General features: G+C 33.9%; 1 protein-coding gene across 1 annotated transcript in view; it reads left to right on the top strand.

Annotated features, from left to right (window-relative positions):
• Pdzd8 (PDZ domain containing 8) overlaps positions 1 to 23,949 on the top strand; it is a 245,494-nt gene that overhangs the window by 11,521 nt on the left and 210,024 nt on the right. Inside the window, exon 3 of the mRNA XM_089105143.1 lies at positions 22,619 to 22,811. Coding sequence (XP_088961269.1) covers positions 22,619 to 22,811 — 193 coding nt within the window. The remainder of the gene's footprint in view (positions 1 to 22,618; positions 22,812 to 23,949) is intronic.

Here is a 23,949-nt window from a genome sequence, read left to right as displayed (position 1 = left end):
TTGAGGATAATACATCCCCCAGCCCTGAGGGCAGGGGTTGTAAGTTGTGCCCTTGGGACATATATGGCTTTTATAGAAAGTGTGGTCATATAAACTTCAAAGGGGGCTCATTGAATTGGTAATCAGACGATTTAGTGCTTCTTTTTAAGAGTCAAAGTGATCAGAGGGCAGCTACTCTCCCCCCCCTACACACACGTCAAATTGTCCCGAAACGCATCTAATAGAAGTTTTGAGATACCCATTCTATTCAAAATAGTCTAAATATCATATAACAAGGTTTTTAGGGTTGAAACAAACCCCAGAGATTAGGGGCAAGGGTTGTAAGTTATGCCCAGGGGGTATTAAACGTTTTTATGGAAGGGATGTTTCTTTAACTTCAGAAAAGGCTCAGTCTTTCTCCCTGAAAAAGACTATGTCAATATAAAACGAACATAAATTAATCAAAAAAAACTTTTCGCACAAGTTTTTCAAAAAAAAGTAAAGAACTCCATTAAACCAAAAATGAACAAAAATAAATCAAATAATCTACCAAGCATACACTTACCACAAATCAATATCAATAAATAAATGAAACCCAAAATAAACAGAAATTAAAATAAGTCAAACTCAAAACGATCGGAAATTAATCTGAGTAGGGTTGTAAACCATATGTTTTCTAAAATCCAGAATATAATTTGTAGGCTACTTTACTGAAAAAAATTCTTTAAGTGAAATGTTTTCACTTAAAACTTTAAGAAAACAAAAATTAATTAAGATTTTAAGGAATAAATATCAGCTAATATCAGCTTAAACTGACAATTTACATTTTTTTCAGTGAATTCATTTGAATTTTTTTCAGTAAAGTACAAATTATATTCTGGCTTTTAGAAAACTTATGGTTTAGAACCCTACTCAGATTAATTTCTGCTCGTTTTGAGTTTGATTTATTTTAATTTCTGTTTGTTTTGGGTTTCATTTATTTATTGATATTGATTTGTGGTAATTGTATGCTTGGTAGATTATTTGATTCAATATTTGCTCATTTTTGGTTTAATGGAGTTCTTCACTTTTTTTTGAATAACTTATTTTGTGCAAAAAGGTTTTTTGATTAATGAATAAAACTAATGCAAATAGATCAACTGGTGATATTTCCCTATGTTTATAGGATTACAGAAGACTAGCATTTTACTGAAAACACAAAAGTCTAGTAAAAACAAGAATATTGACTTATGAGTCAAAATTAAATCCTAGCCTCACAGCAAAAAACAAATCTGCAGCGCTTTTCCTACAGGAGCTGTTTTATGAGTAACTTTCAGTATAAAATTAAAATTATCTTAAAAAATTAGGCAGAAAACAAATAAGTTTAAAGGCATTACACAGTATATAAAATAATGGATTGATTTATCAGGTAACATCTTGGTCTCACCTAGTATTACTCGAAATGAAGAACTTGTCAGCCGTAATATAAACTCTGGAAATCCCAGTTATTTCTCTTTATAAAATGGAGGAATTTTAGTTGTGATACAAATTCTAAAGCGAGTTTGCTGTCCTAATACTAATAAGATTGATTCACTTCGAACTTATCAACAAAATAATCAAGAAATGTCCTTTTCAGATCTAAAACGACAGTCAATCAATGAACTGAGCTAATTGTGCAGAAGTGACGTCAAATTAAAGGAAAAAAATAAATAAAGCAACAATCAAAAAATGCTTTATTTTTATACTGTTAAAAGTGTCCTTAAAAGGTTTACTTTTACCGTACCAAAACTCCTATATTGTTTTGTGTTTTCAGTAAAGTGCTAGTTTTCTGTAATCCTACAAACATAGGGAAATATCACCAGTTGATTTATTTGCATTAGATTTACTGATATATGTCAGATAGGCTGTGAAGTGATATTTTCTGTTCGTTTTAAGTTTCAGTTTCGCTTTTTACTTCCCTCGGACAAACTTTGTTTTTTTAAATTAATATGTTACAAGAATGTATCAAAACTAGGTACACCTAGGAGTAAGCTGCATCTACAACCTAGACTACAAAAATAGTACTACAAGAATATAATAAATAGTTCTATAATATAAAATACTATATATACTATACTATAGATGCTGTATCATAAGCAGCGCAATAACGCTGCCTAAGTAAAGAGTGATGTGGGCGAAATGTAATATTATTATTTTTTTTTTTTTTTGGTTTGTGTTAGACCAGGGTACTTCGTATCGAAGGAGTTGTCGCAGAAACTTCAAGAAGGACTCACGCAAACCATTTCCCCAAACACATTCTATTAAAAGTTTGAGATAGCCATTTTGTTCAAAGCAGTTTAAAGTCTAGAAATTATGTCTTTGAAGATAATACCCCCCACAGCCCTCAGTTCAAGGGTTGTAAGTTACGCCCTGGGGGCATATAAGGTTTATATAGAAAGGGTGATCGCATATACTTCGGAGAGGGCTCATTGGATTGGTAATCAGAAGCTCTAGTGATCGGAGTGATTGATCTAGTGACTCAGAGTGACCAGAGGGAGGATATCCCCCCCCCACACACACACCTCGTATTTTCCCTAAATATATCTGAAATTTTGAGACGGTCATTTGTTGTCGTAGAAAATTCGGAAAAGGCTCATTCAATTGGAAATTGAAAGGGCTAATGCCTTTTTAATATTCAAGAGAGACTGGAGGGCAACAAGCCCCCCCCCCGCCCATCAATTCCTAAAACAGATCTAATCAAAATTTTGAGACAACCATTTTTTCAGCGTAGTTGAAAAGTCTGAAAATTATGCCTTTGAGGATGACAACCCCCCCCCAGCCCTCATCGCAAGGGTTGTAAGTTATTCCCCGAGGGCATAATTGGTTTTTATGGAAAGGTTGGTCGTAAAACTCCGGAATGGGCTCATTTGATTGGAAATCAGATGTTCTATTGCCCTTTTTGTGAGTCAAAGTTTACGGAAGGCAGCCAACCCCCCCCCCCCCCTACGTTGTATTTTCCATAAATTCATCCCATAAAAGTTTGAGATAGCCATTTGTTCAAAAATAGTCCAAAGATCATATAGTAAGACCTTTGGGGTTGACAGAATCCCCCAGAGTCTAGGGGTAAGGGTTTTTATGGAAGGGGTGGTTGTGTGAACTTTAGAAGAAGCTCATTTGACTGGAAATGTATAGTTCTAGTTCCCTTTCAAGAGTCAAACATGATGGAGAGCAGCTAGTCCCTCTCCCCCTTACTGAAATCTTCTTTTCCTGAAACGCATTCAATTGAAATTGTGAGATAGCCATTTTGTTGCCAATATTCCAAAAATCATGTAACAAAGTCTTTAGGGTGGACACAATCCCCAGAGCCGATGGGCAAGGGTTGTAAGTTATGCCCCGGGGCAATAAGGCTTTTATGGAACGGCTGGTTGTATAATCTTTGGATCGGATCTGCTTGTTTGATTGGAAGTCAGAAGTTTTAGTGCCCTATTTAAGAGTCAAAAATGAATGGAGGGCAATCACCCCCCCCCTAAGCCCATCATTTCCCAAAACATATCCGATCGAAATCTTAAGAGATCTATTTTTTTCAGCCTTGTTGAAAGGTCCAGTAATTTTGTCTTTTGGGATGTCAACCTCCCCATAGTCCTCAGGACAAGGGCTGTAAGATAAGCAATTTGTTGATTGTTTACACATAGTATATGTTATTGAGAAAGGTATGCATGTTTGCACTTTACTTTCCAAGAAGACAAGTGCATTCAGGTGATCCTTCAGAGAATGTTGAGAGAATGCTAAATCAAAACACGTTATGTGTATAAGGATTGTCAAAAGGGTGTAACACAGGAATAACTGAGTATATGAATTTGGAAAATTCAGGAAATGATAAGGGGTATGATCAAAAAGGCAATATTTACATTCCACCAATACTACTAAAACTACACCACTAGAACTACCAGACTACACCACTTACAGTATTGAGCAGAAATTCGAACTAAATCAAAAGACCCTACGTGCATGCACATTGTCAAAATACTGTAGCTCAAGAATTGATTTGGGTATTAAGTTGGAACTTTCAGAGAATCCTTAAGGGAAAAGATCATCTCACCAAAAGGCAATATGTGCACAGTACTGTTAATACTGCTGTTACTGTACATTTACTACTGATACTACTATTATTACTTCAATTGCAACTACTTGTTAGGCTAAAAGCATTGAGATAAAAATTTCAAGAAGTATATGAACATATAGGTTGTCAAAAGGACATATCCGCAATGTCATGGCAATGGCTAATTGTATTAAGTTGAAACTTCCAAGAATTGATGAGAAGAATGTTTTACTGACCAAAAAGGCAATATGTTAATACTATTATTGCTAGTAGTCTACCGCTATTCAATACTATTACTACTAATATCTATACTACTATTGTGACTACTATTACAACTATGCCTAAGAGTATGAGGGTGAAATTTTCAAGGGATTTTGAGGGGGAGGGAAGGTGAACTGAATCACAACTCACCGTCTGTATGCAAGTTGTCAAAAGGGTGTAACAGCAATATCTCAGGAACAGTTTAGTGTGTAGTTGAAACTAACAGGGCTTGTTTTGAGGGTTTTGAATTAATCAAAGGAAAATATTTGCATCCTAATGCAACTGCTTCTACTCATACTACTACTACTGTTATTATTATTACTACTTCTATTACTGCTACTGCTACTAAAGCTTAAGCTACTACAATTAATTCTAATGCTACTACTACTGCTACTACTACTGCTACTGCTATTAAAACTAAGGATATTAAGAAGAAAAATTTGGGATATATAGAAACTTTGAGGAACTAATTCAAAACACACTATGCCCACACAGGTTGTCAAGCAGACGCATCAGAAATGCTTCCCGATGGTTGACGGTATTAAGCTGAAACTTTCAGCTGTGTTGAAGGGGATGTTGAAGAAACCAAAGGTGCTATGCGTATACTGCAGCAAATGTTGCTACAACTATTCTTACCGCGCAAGCTAAGGGTATTAAGGTGAAGCTTTCAAGGAATATTTAGAAGGATGTTGAACTAAATTAAAATAAACTATGAGAGTGTGGACTTTCAAAAAGGTGCATGTTGTTATAGAACAGAATATATCCTGTTAAACCATTTTTCCTTTCATTTAACCCCCGTTCTTTGAAGAGTATTTTTTAATGAAATAAAGCATTTCAGCAAATTTAAAGTAAACTTCGGACTTTATGGAGCTTATTTTGTTGCGTCGGTCTCAAGTAGTTGCTTCAAAACTGAAAAACAGGGCTGCGGGGTCGGTTATAAAACATAACCGACTCCAACTCTCCGTTTAATTAGATTTTATTAGTTACAACTGACTACAACTCCAACTCCAACTCCAACTCCAGACATATTGAATATACCGACTCTGATTTGGTTCGGCAAAAATTTTCTAAAACTGCTTCTCCGACTCCACAGTCCTGTTTAAAAGCTTTATTTCACAAGATTTTAGAAGTTATAACCGACTCTCGACTCCAAGCTGTTTTCAATATACCGACTCTGACTCCGACCCCGACTCATTGCGCCAAAAATTTAATGAAAAATCGACTCTACAACGTCGACTCCACAGCCCAGAATTTCAAACAAGTGTTTTAAATCAATAATCATCATTATAAATCCAATAGTTTTTTGGTACTTTATCAAACAGTTCGTGGTAACGAACTATAAGGAGCGACCCGGCTCAATGGTAACCGAAACTTTAGAAAACGGAATTTTGATACCAATAGATACATCAAAAGAATCAGATTTTAATGCTGATTTCAAATATATAAGTTTCATCAAGTTTAGTCCTACTTATCAAAGTTACGCGCCTGAGAAAATTTGGCTGATTTTAGAAAAAAGGGAAAAAGACCCCCTAAAAGTTATAGAACCCTAATAAAAATCACACCATCATATTCAGCGTATCAGAGAACCCTATTGCGGAGGTTTCAAGCTCCTATCTACAAAAATGTGGAATTGGGTATTTTTTGCCAGAAGAAAGATCACGAATGCGTGTTGATTTGTTTATTTGTTTTGTTTGTTTTTTTCCCAGGGGTGATCGTATCGACCAGTGGTCCTAGAATATCGTGGGAGGGCTAATCTGAACGGAAATTAAAAGTTCTAGTGCTCTTCTTAAGTGACCAAAAAAATGGAGGGGAACTAGGCCCCCTCCCACGCTCATTTTTTTCCCAAAGTTACCCGATCAAAATTTTGAGATAGCCATTTTGTTCAACATGGCAAAAAATATGATGACTATGTCTTCTAGGATGACTTAATCCCCCGAAGTCCCCGGGGAGAGGGCTGAAAGTTATGAACTTTACCCAATGTAAACATATAGTATTGGTTATTGGGAAGTATACAGACGTTTTCAGAGGGGATTTTTTCTGGTAATGGGGGGGGCAGTGGCTCGGGAGTTAAGTGGGAGGATCTTAACATGAAGGAAGTTTTCATGGGAGAAGGGACATTGCTATGAAGGGGGCGCCGGATTTACCAGCATTATATTGGGTTCCGGATTTCCCAGTATTGTATTGGTTATTGAGAAGTATACAGACATTTTCAGGAAGGATTTTTTCTGGTGGATGGGGGGCTGGATTTTGGGGTTACTCGGGAGAATTTTTCCGTGGAGGATGTTTCTTTGGGGTAAGGGACATTTCTATGAAAGGGGCGCCGGATTTCCAAGCATTATTTAAAAAACGATCAGAAAATAAATTTAAAAAAAAACAAGTTCTTTCAACCGAAAGTAAGAAGTAACTTTATAGCCTAAAATGAAAAGACATTATTACGTATATGAGGGGGGTGTCACCCAAGTCAATACCTCGCACTTTACGCTACAGTTTTTTTTAGTGTTTTCAAAAGAGCTATCTATTCTAATTAAACGGCATTTGTGATTCAGGTGTTTTTGAATTAACATTTTTTTAACTTTTAACGTAAAGAGCGTGGTATTGACTAAGGGGAGAACCCCCCTCATATACGTAATAATATATACGTAATAAAAAAAAAACAATAAAGAAAAAACAAGCGATACGGCTTAATAGTAATCGAAACTTTTAAAAACGGAATTTTGATGTCAATAAATGTATCAAAAGAATGGACTTATAATGCTGATTCTAAATATTTAAATTTTATTAAGTTTAGTATTACTCATCAAAGGCTACGAGCCTGAGAAAATTAACCTGATTTTTTAAAGAGGGAGGAAACATCTCCTACAAGTGAAAGAATTTTAATGAAAATCACACCGTCAGATTCAGCGAATCAGAAAACCCTATTACATAGGTTTCAAGCTCATATCTGCAAATATCTGCAACTTCGTATTTTTTGCCAGAAGATAAATATACGAATACAGAAGTTCGTTACGTAAGTTAATTTGTAAATTACGTCAGAACCAAATTTAGAGACAGCCATTTAGCAAAAGAAAAGTAAAATTTTTATGCAAATTTTGTTTACTTATTCAATGACGGTGAGCCACTATGAAAGCTGCATTAACTAAAAAACGATCAGAATTTAAATAAAAAAAACAAGTTTTTTTAACTGAAAGTAAGGAGCGACATTAAAACTTAAAACGAACTGAAATTACTCCGTATATGAAAGGGACGGTCCCCTCCTCAACGCCTTACTCTTTACGCTGAAGTTTTTTATTGTTTAACAAAAATAGAGTTGTGAGAAAGTAAAACTTTAGCGTAAAGAGCGAGGCGTTGAGGAGGGGACAGCCCCTTTCATATACGGAATAATTTCGGTTCGTTTTAAGTTTTAATGTCGCTCCTCACTTTCAGTTTAAAAAACTTGTTTTTTTTATTTAATTTTTTCCTTAAAGAGCTCTGTTTCAGGCACTTTAGCCTTCTTTTCTTTTCCCGTTCCTTATCCTTTTTGGTTCCTTTTCCTTTTAGAGTAGGCCTACGCTAGCCTCTTTATTCCAAGGTTTATAAAAGGCTAATCTCCTGATTGTGATCAGATATCCTAATTTCTCAGTGACCTCCATAAGAATTACAATTGAAACATTAATCCTGTTTCTGCTTTTACGGAACAAGAGCACATTCCATTAAAGGGCTGCATTAACCCTTTCATTTAACCTACTTTCTTTGAAGCTAATGTTATTTGTTTGAAACAAGACATCCTCCCTTGGATATAAGACTACTCTGTCACCCAGGATGATGTTTCACATTTCTCTTTTGTAATTTTAGTAATTTTAGATTCACAACTACACAACTACGATATTTGGTTAAAGTGTCCATTGTTAAAGAAAATGGAATCTTCCAAAAAGTTTCAACGTTTTTTTTTTTTTTTTTTTTTTTTTTTTTTTTTTTTTTTTTAAGTGGACAACGATCAATTAGAAACTTCTTGTGGTATCGTATGGTGAATTTAAAAAAAAAAAAAACACATTTTTTTTCTGGTGGCAGTATAGAGCAAAGTTGAAACTTGAACGAACAATAATCATTGATCATTGTTTATGCAACGTACATCTGGGAAACTGGCTGGGATAGACCAATTCATGATATTTCTGTATATTTGAAGGATTATGAAAAACTAGCACTTTGCTGAAAACACAAAACTGATGCAGCAAAACAGGATTAGTAGCAGAAAAGTCCTCCAGTAGCCTGCAGAAAATAAGTCTTTCAGCAGTATTTTACAAGGCATGAAATCAACAAATTTCAGTTTGCAACTCAAGCACGCTCAGTTTTCAGAAAATTGTTAATTTTCTTTTGAACCAGTACTCAAACCAAAATAAATCCTTTTTTAAGAGTTTTGCAGATGAAAGGTAAATTAAAGGTTGTTCATTTTTTACGTTTTGAAAACACACCATGTAGCTTACAAAAGGTTTTTGTCTAATTTGAAACTGAAAAAGTCAACATGAGTCAACCTTTTTTTTTTAAAAAGGGCATGATTTATAGGTTTTATGTCGCACATCTCTTAGGTCTCCCTAAAAGAACCTATAATTTTGATGCATTAAGAGTCTAAGGAGTATATTATCCTTAGTATCTTTGAGGAGTTGCAGATAAAATATTAATATTTTTATAAAGTATTTTATTTATAAAATATATATATGAGTTTAAAAAAAGTGAATGAAATTAAAAGAATTTTAAATGGGTAGTTAATATAATTTACTGAAATTGATGCTGTTTTGTTGCATTTTTTCTGCCGTAGCAACGCAAAGGATTTTGAATTTGTCATTAGAAAGTATACTTTTTTTATTTGTCCTTCTTGGAGTTGAGACTCTTTGGGACAACTGATCATTAAAGTCATATTATTATGGAAAATAAGAGTTAAAAATAATGAAATATTCCAAATTCAAGGAGGCAATGCCCACCTCCTCCCTCAAATGGCAGTCTTGTGGGTGATGCCAAAACCAATAACTGATTCATTAACACCTTGACGGGGTGAAGGAAGCAAAGCTTCAACCGCGAAAACTTTACTTGGTTACGCCTTTTCATCACTCCTACGAAGCTAGGACTGCAAAAAAGAGAAACAGGCCGATTGGGGTTTCAAGCTCTTTCAAAATTCCAGAAAACATGTTTTAGTGCTTTCCTTGTAGTGCTAGGATGGACATAAATAGTATTTATCATTATTCTTGAATATGTTTTGAATTTGATTGAAAGCATGTTTTTTTACTAAACAGTTTGTTAACTGATTTTTTAACTGTTTTTTAAATAAAAGTTCAAATAGGGATAAAATCCTTTTAATAGACAGTGTTGATGATAACAGTGATAGAAATTCACAAAAAATACCAGATATTTCGGTCACATATACAGTGACCGTCATCAGTAGTAAAAAAAATCAGTAGTAAAACAGTGACCGGCATCACTGTCAATTAAAAGGATTTTATCCCTATTTGAACTTTTATTTATCGTCATGGAAAGGCAGTGTGGTCTCCGAAATTATCTATAACTGTTTTTTATTTTTATTTTCAAACACCAGGGGAACTAGGAGAGGGAGCATTTATGAAGGGGATTTTAAGCCTCTACTAAGAATGTTTGGGCAAGGAAATTTCCTTGGTACACGACCCAAAAAGTTTCACATTATGGTGCTTTATTCCACGCCACCTTGCAACGGCACTGTCAAGGAAAATTTGTGTCAAACACATAGATGTAAGTATTAACTGTCAAATGAGCACTTAGAAAGCTTTCTATAATGGTTCTGTGCCCTGCTAGTGCTGGAGAAATAAGTAAAAAATAAAGAAAATAATAGCATCAGCGTTTCAAGATTTTTTCTACCTAATTTCCAGAACATTATTTTCGTAATGAACTTTTACTGTTAAAAAAATACGTTTTTATTACCAAACCAAATAATTTATTTTTCTAATGGTCATTTTTTCCAAGTTTCTCTTACAATTTCACTGGTAGGTGGAGTATACAAGAGGGGCAGTTGAAATCCACCAATAAAGGTTTTTTTTTTGCCATAGAAATTTTAACGGTGCCCTTTTTATGCCTCCAAGCCTTTGAACTCCAGAAATGGCACCAAAGCGAGCCATTTTTTTCTGCCATATGGCGATTAGTATAATCTTACATGGATTAATTTATAAAAGGCATGTACAAATAAAAATTAGATTTCAAATGAGCCCTTAAACAGCTCTGTATGATGCTCCAAACCCCCATAAGCGGCGAAGAAAAAGAAGAAGAAATAAGGAGACACATCAGTGTTCCCATACTACCGATCCTCTATTCTCCCAACGACTGTGTTGCGTCACCACACGAACTTACTCCCCCATGTTTTTAATATCTAGTTGGCAATTACTCTTCAACCTTTCCACCATTTCCTTTCCCCATTTACCTTAATCCCAAAACTTCCACCCCTCAAATCTTTCGACCCCTTACAAATGCATATAAAGTACCCTAAATCCACATTATTCCCCCTCACTTCGGACAGAAATATGGATCACTTTGTAATCTAGAACTCCCCAACTGCTCCCTTCTTTCTCTAACTGGCATAAAATTGCATTCACTTTATAACCTAGAACTCTCCAAATGCTCCCTTTTTTCTCCACCTTGCATAAAATTGCTTCCTATTGAAATATCCCACCTGTATCCTCTCAGTTAAGTCCAATCTTAAGTTAATATTCCTTTCCCCATGGCTGTTTGACCTCGACTTAAGCACCGAGAGACGCTGCCGTGATGTATCTGCAACTCTTAGGAACTAAGGTGCAGCCCTAATTACAGCACAGTGCACGGCATAATTACGGCACAGTGCTAAATAGATTTCCGTTCTTTGCCAATCTTGAATGTAAACTCAAGTATTCTTGACCCTTCGTACAATCGGTAAATTGTTAAATTACCAAATGACAGTGAGACACGATACGATTTCTTGAATTGCATAAGTGGAAACCACAGTTCATATAATTATCCAGTATGATCATCAGTGTTACCAACACCTCAAAACAAAATGTACCACAAATTGCATTAAAAATGTACCAAAGATAAAAAAATTGTACCGTATCCCAAATTTTTTTCCGCGTAACACGCGGATCGTCGGTGACATAAAGTACTATCTAAAAAGTACTATAAAGTACTAAAAATACTATAAAGTACTATGAAAATTTTGCATAAGAAATTTTCATAAAGATAATTTCTTAAACCACATTGGCCTGACAAAACATAAAGAAAGAAAAACGAGCAAAAATGGGGTTTTTAAAGGCCAAATGAAAATACTGAAAACACACAACAAAGCGAATAATTTTTTGGATTTTGTGCAAATCGCGGACATTGGCGAATAGCTCGCTTTTAGGGTTGTTAGGTATTTGGTTTTAATTCTTATAAATTTTGGCTTTTTTGAATTTTATTAATCTTTTAAGTTTTTGGTTTTTTCTTTGGTTTTTTGGTTCTTTTTACATTGATTTTCAACGCGTGTTTTTTGTTGTTTATTTCTTCGGCACTTCCCTTGGATACATTATTTCGTTTTGCGCTGAAGAAGAGAGGCATTGGTCATCTCAAAATATTCGCTTTGTTGTGTTTTTTCAGTATTTTCATTTGATCTTTAAAAACCCCATTTTTGCTCGTTTTTCTTTCTTTATGAGACATTTTCATTCACTTTCTCTCTCCATTCCTTTGTTTTTCTTTCTCTTCTAATACAGTACATTGCTCCTAACAGTACTTGAAGAAATTGTTCGGAGTAACATATATTACTATAGAAACATTTTACTACAGGCCAACAAAAGTCGTTTCGGCCATTTACGACCATTTATAGCACCGCTTGAAATTGATTCCAAATGACGATTTTAATACAAATCAGGGGCTAAAATTGCATTTTAACCTTGCATTCTTACAGCATATTGCCAAAAAGCAGCTGCTGAGACCTGATTTTCCATTTAATAGTTTGCATAAAAATCCCCCTTTTCCCTTTTATGAAGATCTCGATATAAAGGAGGATCGTTCCAGTAGCCCTCCCCTAATATAAGCTACCGCCTACAAACAATACAGGAAAAAAAAATCTTTTTAAATTGAGACTGATTAAAGAAATTACTTTAGAGGTTACGGTCTGGTTTAACACGTACTGGAGATTTTAATGTTGAAACAATATTTTTCTCCAAAATGCCTTTAAAAGATACTCGACTGACCTTGTAAGGTCGAGTTTGATATATCCCCACAAATGGTACAATAGAGACCATATCGTTCACTATTTTGTAAATCACCTTAAACATCTAGATAACGGCATCTTTTATTTTTAAAACTGGAACTGGCTTTATAAGCTTTGGGTTATCTGAGTTTCCAACTACTCTATACTGCAAAAGCTATACATCAGAAAATGATTAAAAGTATGACATTAAACATCACTATCTGAGTCAGAAGCCATGGCGGCACTTGCAGTTGCAGATTTTCTGTACCCTTTTCCAGTATTTTGCCAGTTGGGGTGTGTCACCATGCTCATGGGGGGTTTCCAGTCCTTGGTAACGACTCGTTTAGCACCCAGAACGGCCGAGTCTATTTCTCAATTTTGTCTTGTTTAAATTAACAGTTGAATAAAGCCCTCTCGGCAAAAGCAGAAGAATGTGGTAGGATAAGCATTTTCATCATGAACTCAGCCAAGAATGGGAAACTTTTGAATTGAGGACCATCACATCGTTCTAGTACTTTAAACCAGAAATAAACTGGGTCAGAATCTGCACATTTCTTGAGATCAGCGCAAAATGGCAGCCTTTTTCATTCTTTGGCAATGTTTTCCACATCATTCTCCTTGGCCAAATTTGGAAAATGGACAAGTAGAGGGACAATGCTTAAGTTTGAGTGGTCAAGAGACATAGCTATCTTTGGGTCCAGTCTGTTTAAGTTTTTAACCGACGAGTATTTTGAACTGAAAAACCTTTTCCTAATTTCGTCGCTCAGTTTTATCATATATTCCGTACAAACTGTTTTGAAGGAAGTTGCAGCTGATAACGAAATTTTGTTGTTAATAAATATAACCTCTAGTAACACGACTACCACGGTCTACTACTTTTATGTAAGTGTTGTGGGTCCCTGAGCTGTATCAAAGGTGCTTCTGTCTTCTTCCCATAGCTCGGCTTCATGAAGTGGTTGACAATTTCTATATACCGCTTACTAACTCGACCGTATAAGATGTGAATTTGGGTATCCTCTGACTGGAACAGCCAATTAAGGTAAGTAACAAATGGTAGGATATATGTGAGGAAAGCAAAATAAGCTTTGAATGTAGGGGACAGCAATTTTTCGAGTATAGCTGTGGCTTTGACTGGCTTGTTTCCTTCTTTACAGCTTTCACTCCGGAAGAAAAGTATCAAATAATCCCATTGTTCGAGATAAGGCATAATGACTGGAAGTCGGGAAAGCCACCTAGTTGTGACATGGCGCAGGATTCTGTGTTCGTCAAGCTCCATGAACTTCTGCATTTCGACAAACTCACCAGCCCTTTTGGGGCTTCTGCCAATATAATTGTAGAGGTATTGACGGAATTCTTCGGCGTCTGTAGGTATCTTACGATTTGCTGCACTGGTACCCAAATGGATGGAGCGGCATGTAAACCCAAGAACGAATAGATTTAGTAAATCCAGCAAAAGCTTTGCTTGCACACCACCTTGTACTCCCATCATCACAGATGCATTATCTGATCCAAAACCAATCAGATTCTGCTTCTTCAGATTCTTCAACCAATTGCAAGAATGAGTCCTTCACAACTTTCTTCCATCCACCATTCTTAGCTTCCTTTACTTCATCGACATGACGAATAACAACAACTAGGCTTTTTGAATTACGCACATCAGTATTTCATCAATGATTACCGAAAAACAGTTCTTACTCATCAGGTTGCACAAGTCCACATAAGCTACTTCTCCAATTATTTTATTAATCACATGTGTAGTTTTTGTACGACCACACTGAACACCCTTTGCAATATCCGAGTCAGAAAATGCTCTTTTTAAGTTTTCGGGAAGCTCTTTCATAATATTGATTGCCAAGTTATGCCTTGCCAGAAATCCACTTAAAATCAGTTCGGCCTGCCTAATTTTCTGACTTCTTAGAAGCCTGTCATTCGTTTCTACACTATTTATTGAGAACTGTACCATGGGAGCAGTACTAAGTGTTGCAGACATCTTTTTTAAATAAGTAAGATTGCTCAGGTGGCGCCTAATATGAAAACTACTACCTGATAAGTCGGTATTACACAGAATACAGTAAGGCTGCCCTGTGTGCCCTTTTCCGATGTAATGTTTACCCTCAAGGTCAATATTCGAATTTGGTGTGTGTTTTCTTTTGTCATTCTGTTTCCTTGTGGAGGCTTTCTTAGCTCCAGAAGCCATAACGTTTGATTCTGCTTCATCAGTAACTAACTGAAGGTGTTTTGTCATCTCCTAAACTGTTGCTACAGCTAGCAACAGCAGTTGAGCTGTCTGACTGAATTTGCACTGCACTGACTGAATAAGCACTGCTTCAGCAGGGCTCGCAAACCGACTCAACTCTGAATCTGTAATAAAACTCAACAACCCGATTGCTTCTTATATTTCTGTCTCGGTCTAAATCTTCCACTTCAGAATACTGTTCTCTAATATTGATCTAAATAGGTGAGTATGTATGAGATTCTTCATCACTGGTTTTATTACTGACTATGGTCATGCTTTTTATTTTTCTCAATGTTTCTGAAGTTCTCCTAACTAGACAATCATTAACATTCTGTGAGCTCGTTGTTGGTTGTTGGCTACAAGAAATCTCAATTATATGGCCTGTAGGACTTGGAGACTGATCCTTGTCAATGCATAAAATTTTATTCTGAGGTGTCTGTCTTCCAATAGGCTTGAAAAAACTGTCGATAGATGGCTGATCTTTACTCATCTGAAAACGAAATTCGATTATTTTTCTCAGTCTGTCTAGTACCTTAAATCTTACTCTATTCTTAATCAATTTATCGATCATCACATTAATGTTCCTCAAGGTTTTAAAACTAATCTTAACAGTTTTTGCCATGCCCCTATTTGTTTCCTGCAATATTTTCAGTCATTATACACTTTGTAAAACATAACAAAATACTAAAGGTATGGTGCACTTGCTGATTTTCCACATATTTGTTAATAAAATAAAACGGATTAATGAAGGCTTAATGATTGGATATATTTAAAGGCTGACTTCTGTCAAATGTTCTAAGATAAAGTCATTAATTAGTGGGGAACAACTGTCAACTCAGCAGCTCAAACAATGAAGTTGTACGCTCATAAAAGTCAGACCATTTCCGTTTTAACAGGCCGTTTTCACTGAAAGTATTAGAACTATTTTTTTAGGAGGAACTTTGAATCATGATAATCATATGGGCACCATAATAAGTAAATTCCAACAGGGAATCTATGGAACTTTAGACCTGTATAACAATTAGATATAACAATTAGGTGTATAAAAAAAGGTGCGTGGGAGGGGGCTAGGCCCCCTCTCACACATCTTTTTCTCAAGATTGTCTGATCAAAATTTTGAGATAGGTATTTTGTTCATCATAGTTAAAAGCCCCAATATACCTGCGTTCGGGTATAACATGCCCCCCAGAGCCCAAGGGGATAGGTCTTCAGATTATAAATTTCGCCATTGTTCGGGCATAGTGTTTGTTATTGAGATGTATGCATACATTGTCGGGTGGGGGGGGGGACAAATTTTCTGCTGGGAGGTTTTCGACGGGTAAATTTTTCATGGGGAAGAAATTTTTTAGGGAGTGAAATTTTCAGGGGAAATTATGCACTGGGGGAATTTGCCAGAATTCTTATACAAAGTATTTTTTTATTTCTTGCTTTCTCTTTTCCGTCTCAATTTTACGCGCGGAGTGGTTAAGAGTAATTGTCCGGGGTAAATTTTCACCGGGATCGAATTGTCTAGAGGATATTTCCGTGGGGAGCGGGTTTCTCCCTGGAGGTGGGGCCAGATTTCCTGGCATTATTTATAAACGATCAGAAATTTAAAAAAAACAAGTTTTTTCAACTGAAAGTGAGGAGCAAGATCAAAACTTAAAAAGACAGAAATTATTACGTGTATAAAGGGGATTGCCCTCTCCTCAACACCTCGCTCTTTACGCTAAAGTTTGAATTTTGTTCCAAACCCGTAAAAACGACTCCTGAAACACAAGAGTCGCTTAATTAGAACAATAGGCTAAGACGCATTTTTAAAAGTACTAAAAAACTTGAGCGTAAAGAGCAAGGTGTTGAGTAGGGGGCAAACCCCTTTATATAAGTAATAATATAAGTAATAATTTCTGTTCGTTTTAAGTTTTAAACAAGTAAAATGAATCATTTTATGTAATTCTGAAAAAAAAGATAACTTTCACTGCTTTCAAAGTTTGGTAACTACAATATATATATATATATATATATATATATATATATATATATATATATATATATATATATATATATATATATATATATATATATATATATATATATATATATATATATATATATATATATATATATATATATATATATATATATATATATATATATATATATATATATATATATATATATTGTAGTTACCAAACTTTGAAAGCAGTGAAGAGTTATCTTTTTTTTCAGAGTTGCATCTTTTTTTATCTTTATATATATATATATATATATATATATATATATATATATATATATATATATATATATATATATATATATATATATATATATATATATATATATATATATATATATATATATATATATATATATGGTGAGGATATGGGGGGTGATGGTGGTGGTAAAGGATAGCATATATTAAACACGTAACCTAACCTAGCCTTCCCCCTAACCCAAAAAAAACTTTCCCCCCTAAACCCAAAAAACAACAGTTTAAATATCGTAAACGCCATTAAAACCACGCTTTGCATTGCATTTCTCTATAGCGGTCTCTTGCAGTTAACCCGTCTGGCGGGTTTTTCAAGACCGGTTTCCTTGCACAATATATTATGTTATATATAACAATATAGATACTCCTTCGTTATACCTACTCTTTTGTATATGTCAAACTGTAGACGTTACGAAAAACCCGTTTTTACGGGATGATCCAAGAAACCGCTGTAGAGAAATACAATGTATAGCGTAGTTTTAATTACGTATAAAATATTTAAAGTTTTGTTTTTTATGTTTGTTTTTTTTTGGGGGGGGGGGGGTAACTAGGTTAGGTTAATTATTTAATATATGCTATGTTTTGCCACCCCCTCCCCCCTCTAATGCGCAAATATATAGCCCAAATTTGTTTCTAACTATTATATATTCATCCAATTTTATTTCATTAGTATTAACCAAACTAGCAGTATATGAAAGAGTAGGTATAACGAAGGAGTACCACATATATATATATATATATATATATATATATATATATATATATATATATATATATATATATATATATATATATATATATATATATATATATATATATATATATATATATATATATATATATATATATATATATATATATAAGGTGAGGATATGGGGGGTGATGGTGGTGGTAAAGGATAGCATATATTAAACACGTAACCTAACCTAGCCTTCCCCCTAACCCAAAAAAAACTTTCCCCCTAAACCCAAAAACAACAGTTTAAATATCGTAAACGCCATTAAAACCACGCTTTGCATTGCATTTCTCTATAGCGGTCTCTTGCAGTTAACCCGTCTGGCGGGTTTTTCAAGACCGGTTTCCTTGCACAATATATTATGTTATATATAACAATATAGATACTCCTTCGTTATACCTACTCTTTTGTATATGTCAAACTGTAGACGCGACGAAAAACCCGTTTTTACGGGATGATCCAAGACACCGCTGTAGAGAAATACAATGTATAGCGTGGTTTTAATTACGTATAAAATATTTAAAGTTTTGTTTTTTATGTTTTTTTTTTTTTGGGGGGGGGGGGTAACTAGGTTAGGTTAATTATTTAATATATGCTATGTTTTGCACCCCCTCCCCCCCTCGAATGCGCAAATATATAGCCCAAAATTGTTTCTAACTATTATATATTCATCCAATTTTATTTCATTAGTATTAACCAAACTAGCAGTATATGAAAGAGTAGGTATAACGAAGGAGTACCACAATATATATATATATATATATATATATATATATATATATATATATATATATATATATATATATATATATATATATATATATATATATAATATATATATATATATATATATATATATATATATATATATATATATATATATATATATATATATATATATATATATATATATATATATATATATATATATATATATATATATATATATATATATATATATATATATATATATATATATATATATAGTTGAGCTAGATCACCTTATTTTAAACTTCTTCTTACTTTTAATTTCTCTCAGCAGGGTCCTTTTTCCTTAATAAAAAGCTTCAGTTTCAATCGGTAAGACTTGATGTTGATACACAGAAAGATGTTTTTGTCGACCTTTGGACACCGGATGTTAAGTGTCTGTTTACGGAAAAAGGAAAATAGGTGACTGACTGCTTGTCTCTCTCTTATCTTGACGATGCCGAACAGATCAGGGTGAAATAAAATGTTTGTAGATCAAAGAATACAGACATAGGTACAAAAATACTGAATTGTACCACATTGTACCATAATTTTGTAAAATGTACCATATTTTATGAGATTGTACTAAATTGTACCAGTAGAGGTGAAATGTACCAAAATGGTACAATTGTACCACGTTTGGCATCACTGATGATCATTCCCTATTTCACCCATTATAAAAACCCGGACCGGGGTGCGAGTGCTCCGGAGAACGTTTTTGCAGATAGAAACATAGGCGGTCTTATCTTGTCTGTCTCTTATCTTGTCTGTCTCTTATCTTGACGATGCCGAACAGATCAGGGTGAAATAAAATGTTTGTAGATCAAAGAATACAGACATAGGTACAAAAATACTGGATTGTACCACATTGTACCATAATTTTGTAAAATGTACCATATTTTATGAGATTGTACTAAATTGTACCAGTAGAGTGAAATGTACCAAAATGGTACAATTGTACCACGTTTGGCATCACTGATGATCATTCCCTATTTCACCCATTATAAAAACCCGGACCGGGGTGCGAGTGCTCCGGAGAACGTTTTTGCAGATAGAAACATAGGCGGTCTTATCTTGTCTGTCTCTTATCTTGTCTGTCTCTTATCTTGACGATGCCGAACAGATCAGGGTGAAATAAAACGTTTTTAGATCAAAGAATGCAGACATAGGTACAAAAATACTGAACTGTACCCCATTGTACCATAATTTTGTAAAATGTACCATATTTTATGAGATTGTACTAAATTGTACCAGTAGAGGTGAAATGTACCAAAATGGTACAATTGTACCACGTTTGGCATCACTGATGATCATTCCCTATCTTACCCAATATAAAAAACCGGACCGGGGTGCGAGTGCTCCGGAGAACGTTTTTGCAGATAGAAACATAAGCGGCATCAGATCTTTTCACGGGTAGACAAGTCAGATTTCCCTTGGACGCGAAACTTGGCTTCAACATTGGAACAATAATTTTGAAGGAACTAATTTTAAATTAATTTATTCCAATACATACATGAAAATCGGTAGTTAGTAGTGTAGTGTAATGTTATTATTAGATGTTTTTAGGAATTAAAAATAGGTTTCGAAGTCTCAAGTTGGTTTCAAAGGCATTTTGAGAAAGTTTCTGCCAAAATACGTGTTCCAGGGTAATTGGACCGCTGATGGCAGATCAAATGATAGGAGTATATATATGTATACGCATATATATATATATATATATATATATATATATATATATATATATATATATATATATATATATATATATATATATATATATATATATATATATATATATAAATACTACGAAAAATTTACGAAAAAAGTTTTTTAAAGAATATATACATATATATATATATATATATATATATATATATATATATATATATATATATATATACGCTACGAAAACTTTACGAAAAAGAAAGTTTTTAAAGAAAAGTAAAGGCCATATTAAACTTAAGATCAGTAGAAATAGAAGCCTACAATAATTCAAACTCAAAACGACCAGAAATTATTATTAAAGAATAAAAAAGGAAAGGAGAAAAATTGGTATGGCGGTAAAACTGCATATAAATTTATATGAATGTATATATAGTGGGCTGTAATAATGCAAAAGTTAAATATAACATTTGTTTAAGAATGGAAAGAAAGGCAAAGAATAAATTTACGACGATAATCAAGTAAAAAATAAGTTTTATTTGAACAATGCCATGAAGCGATGACATTTGATTATGATATTTGGTGCTTCGCATTGTTATATAATAATTAGAACCCAAGTCCTAAAATTGGTCTCAATCAGGAACCCTTATCGCTATCTAACTTCAGAAAGTGCAAAGATTTTCAAACAGAGATGTTTATTGTTTAAAGTTCAGGCAAGGTCTGCCCATTTCATATGAAAACATTGATTGAAAACAATACTAGTCTTATCTAGGCTCTCCACCAAAACAGGTAACTATATTTTTCAAATATCACAGTAACTACAATCTTAGAAAATAAATATAACGACGTTAAAAAAAAAGGATAAACTATCCAGTTGCGGATCCAGAGGGGGGGGGGGCGAGGTTTACCCCCGTAAAGTAGTCTAAAGCAGTGTAATTTACCTAATTAACGCAAGTTTGCATTAATTAAACTTGCTCCTAACGTAAGTTTGTCGGATTAACCTATTTTGCACCCCCTTCCCCTAAAAAAATCCTGGATCCACCCCTGAAACCATCACACCTATTCCACCAGTTATTAGAAGAAAAAAAAATCCTTATTTTCACAAATTTCATCAACTCCCCGCCTCCTTTTTTACAAAATTCTACATAGCCCAATCATTTGAGTCCACTGTATGTAAATAATTAATTAAGTCATAATGTGCATATAAATTAAGTCATACCTGTAAGATGGGACACTTGCAAACCACTTGGCTGGCTCACCAAGTTTTTTTCTGCTGTTGCAATAACGAATAATACACGTTGCAACTATTTCTCATTGAGTTAACGCACTAACCCGTTAATGCAGAAAGAAGTGGGAGGAGCTTTTTGTTCGCACCGAGAACGAAGACCAGAAATGATCTGCGATAAGCTTACTGGATAATTATATGAACTGTGGTGGAAACTTTCACAGCCATATACATAACTAAAAATTACTAAAAATCGGAAATTAAATTTTTGATAAAATTGACATCCATAAAAAGAGAAAAAATACAGGTTTTAATAGTAGAAAGTGCCAAATGTAAGAAAAGGAACAATGGGTGAAAAAATCAGGAAAAAAAGAAGCTTAAAACATATGGCACTAAACAGGTTCAAGAGAGTATTGCTTTTCTTTGATTGAATATTTGGTTGTTGGAACCAAAAGGTTGTTAATGCTTGAATTTTTAAGGACAGAAAGTGTTGTCAATTCCCCCACGGACAAGCTTTGCTTTTTGGGGGAGGAAGTAATAATTTTTTGTTGATATGTTTTTTTAAAAATAAATCTTTCTTCTTTCTTTCAAAATTGAATAAATTAGTTACCCTATTTACTTTCATGGTTTAACGGAGCAACACATATGGGACTGCCCTAAGAAAAATTTTAATTATAAATCAACCAAAAATAAAAATTTCTGTGGTTTTCCGAAATTAATTGACCTAAGATAAGCCCAGGGGAAATTTTTTTAATTTTAATGTCATTTGTACTACATTATCAGTAATGGGCCTAAAGTCTTAATTAGGGCGCGGGAAGATAAACTCAGATTGCCTACTTTTATATTTATCTTACTTGTAGATGTTTTAAGAGTATATAATTACCTGGATTCTTTTATAGTTTCTAAAAAATAATTGAGTAATTTTCCTTTAACCAAAGCTTAGGAGAATCCTTTAGAAAAAAGTTCAATGCTTTTAAACAGATACAAAAAAATTTGATTTCTAATTAATGCATAGGAAATTATATGAAAAAAAATATGGAAAAACCTATAAGTTCTCATTGTGGAAAATGATTTTTTAAGGAAATATTTAGTTCTGGAAAATAGTTCTATCATGGAATTATATATACTATTTTATTTGTTTCGACCTAGAGTGTTTCATTTTTTCATGTAATTTTTTTTAGATCTCTTTTCTTCGAAATAAGATGAAAAATAAAATCTTACCTCGAATTAAATCACCCAGATTTATGTTAACATTTCGCTATTGTAATTTCAGATTCACGACTATGACCTTGGCAATACTGTTCCCTTAATGAAAAAAATGGAGGTGAGCAAATCTGAGATAGAGCCAATTAAGAAAACTGTTGAAAGCATGGAAATAACAATGGAAATAGAGTATTCAGGACATTTTAACCTATCTCTGGATGTCCACTCTACAGTAGTACCTAATACAAGAATTAGCTTAATTGGCAAGTTTTCTCCTTATCATACTTATTTTGAATCTAGGCAAAAAGAGCCAGCGAAAATTGTTGGTGAGTAGCGGAGAAAAACATTTTGCCTCCTTTCTCTAAACACAAAAATTTTCAGCCCCCGTGCCCGTCACCAAAAAAAGCTTTTCATGAAAGTTGACTTCATTCCCCAGTCGTGAGACAAAGAGGATATACGAGGGGTGTTTTTTAAGTATGGTCTGTTTGAAAATAAGTACATACCGAAAGATTATTCCAAAAAAGTTAATATATTTCCAGAAAGTACATGCTTTACTCGTACTTGCCAAACCCGGTATAAAGTTTTTATTAAACATACGGACTCTATACAGTTTTAATAAAAAGATCTATTTGCTTGCTTTTAGGCTTCTTTCTTTTAGGTGTAAAACACACATTGTTTCTTGTGAGCATCCGCAGGGTTGCCACCCTGGCCTGGAAGAATTTACTAAATCTCAGAGGAAAAATTACTAATTCGCATCTGTTTTTTCTAAATGCTGAAAAAAAATTTGCGCACCATCAAGCATCGATTTTAACTATAGGAGGATAATCAATAGGATTTTCACAATCTTTCCATTTTTTCTTCTTTTTTCTCTTTTCTTCTTTTCTTTCATTTTCACAGTATGATTGAAAATTCCGGAAACCTATAAGTTCAAAAATCCTTTTTTTTATTATTTGGATGTACTACTGGATAGGCTTCATATTCCAGATGCGGTGTATCCAAGACGTCATGCAAAAGTCTAGAATCTTAGATTCTGGAGGTCCTGCTGGTGAAGCTCGGCTTTCAATTTGTCAATGGTCTTCAGGTCATAAAATTCAGATATATTGAAAAATTAAAAAACAATCAACGAAGAAAAACAGCTACAACTCATATTCACGAACCGTTTTGGGCGATGGAGTACTCGGAATCCAAGGCGTGTTTGAAAGTGACGGCTTTTGAAATTTTTCCCCCAGTTTCCATTTCTAGGTTTGAAATCTAAATCCTTCAATTTTGTATTTTTAAGAGGAAATTTGCCACTTTTAAAACACTAATTGGGCTGGTCTTTGAATAAGGGATAAGCTGCTTACAAAGATTTCTGGCAAATTTTAAAGCAATTGGTTTAGGATTTTTTTTTAACTGATTTTT

This window comes from Artemia sp. Qi Xiang Cuo, chromosome 19, assembly GCF_049724085.1.
Source record: "Artemia sp. Qi Xiang Cuo chromosome 19, ASM4972408v1, whole genome shotgun sequence".
NCBI classification, from domain to species: domain Eukaryota; kingdom Metazoa; phylum Arthropoda; class Branchiopoda; order Anostraca; family Artemiidae; genus Artemia; species Artemia sp. Qi Xiang Cuo.
Note: the sequence above shows the minus strand (reverse complement) of the source record. Positions and strands in the feature narration are given on the sequence as shown.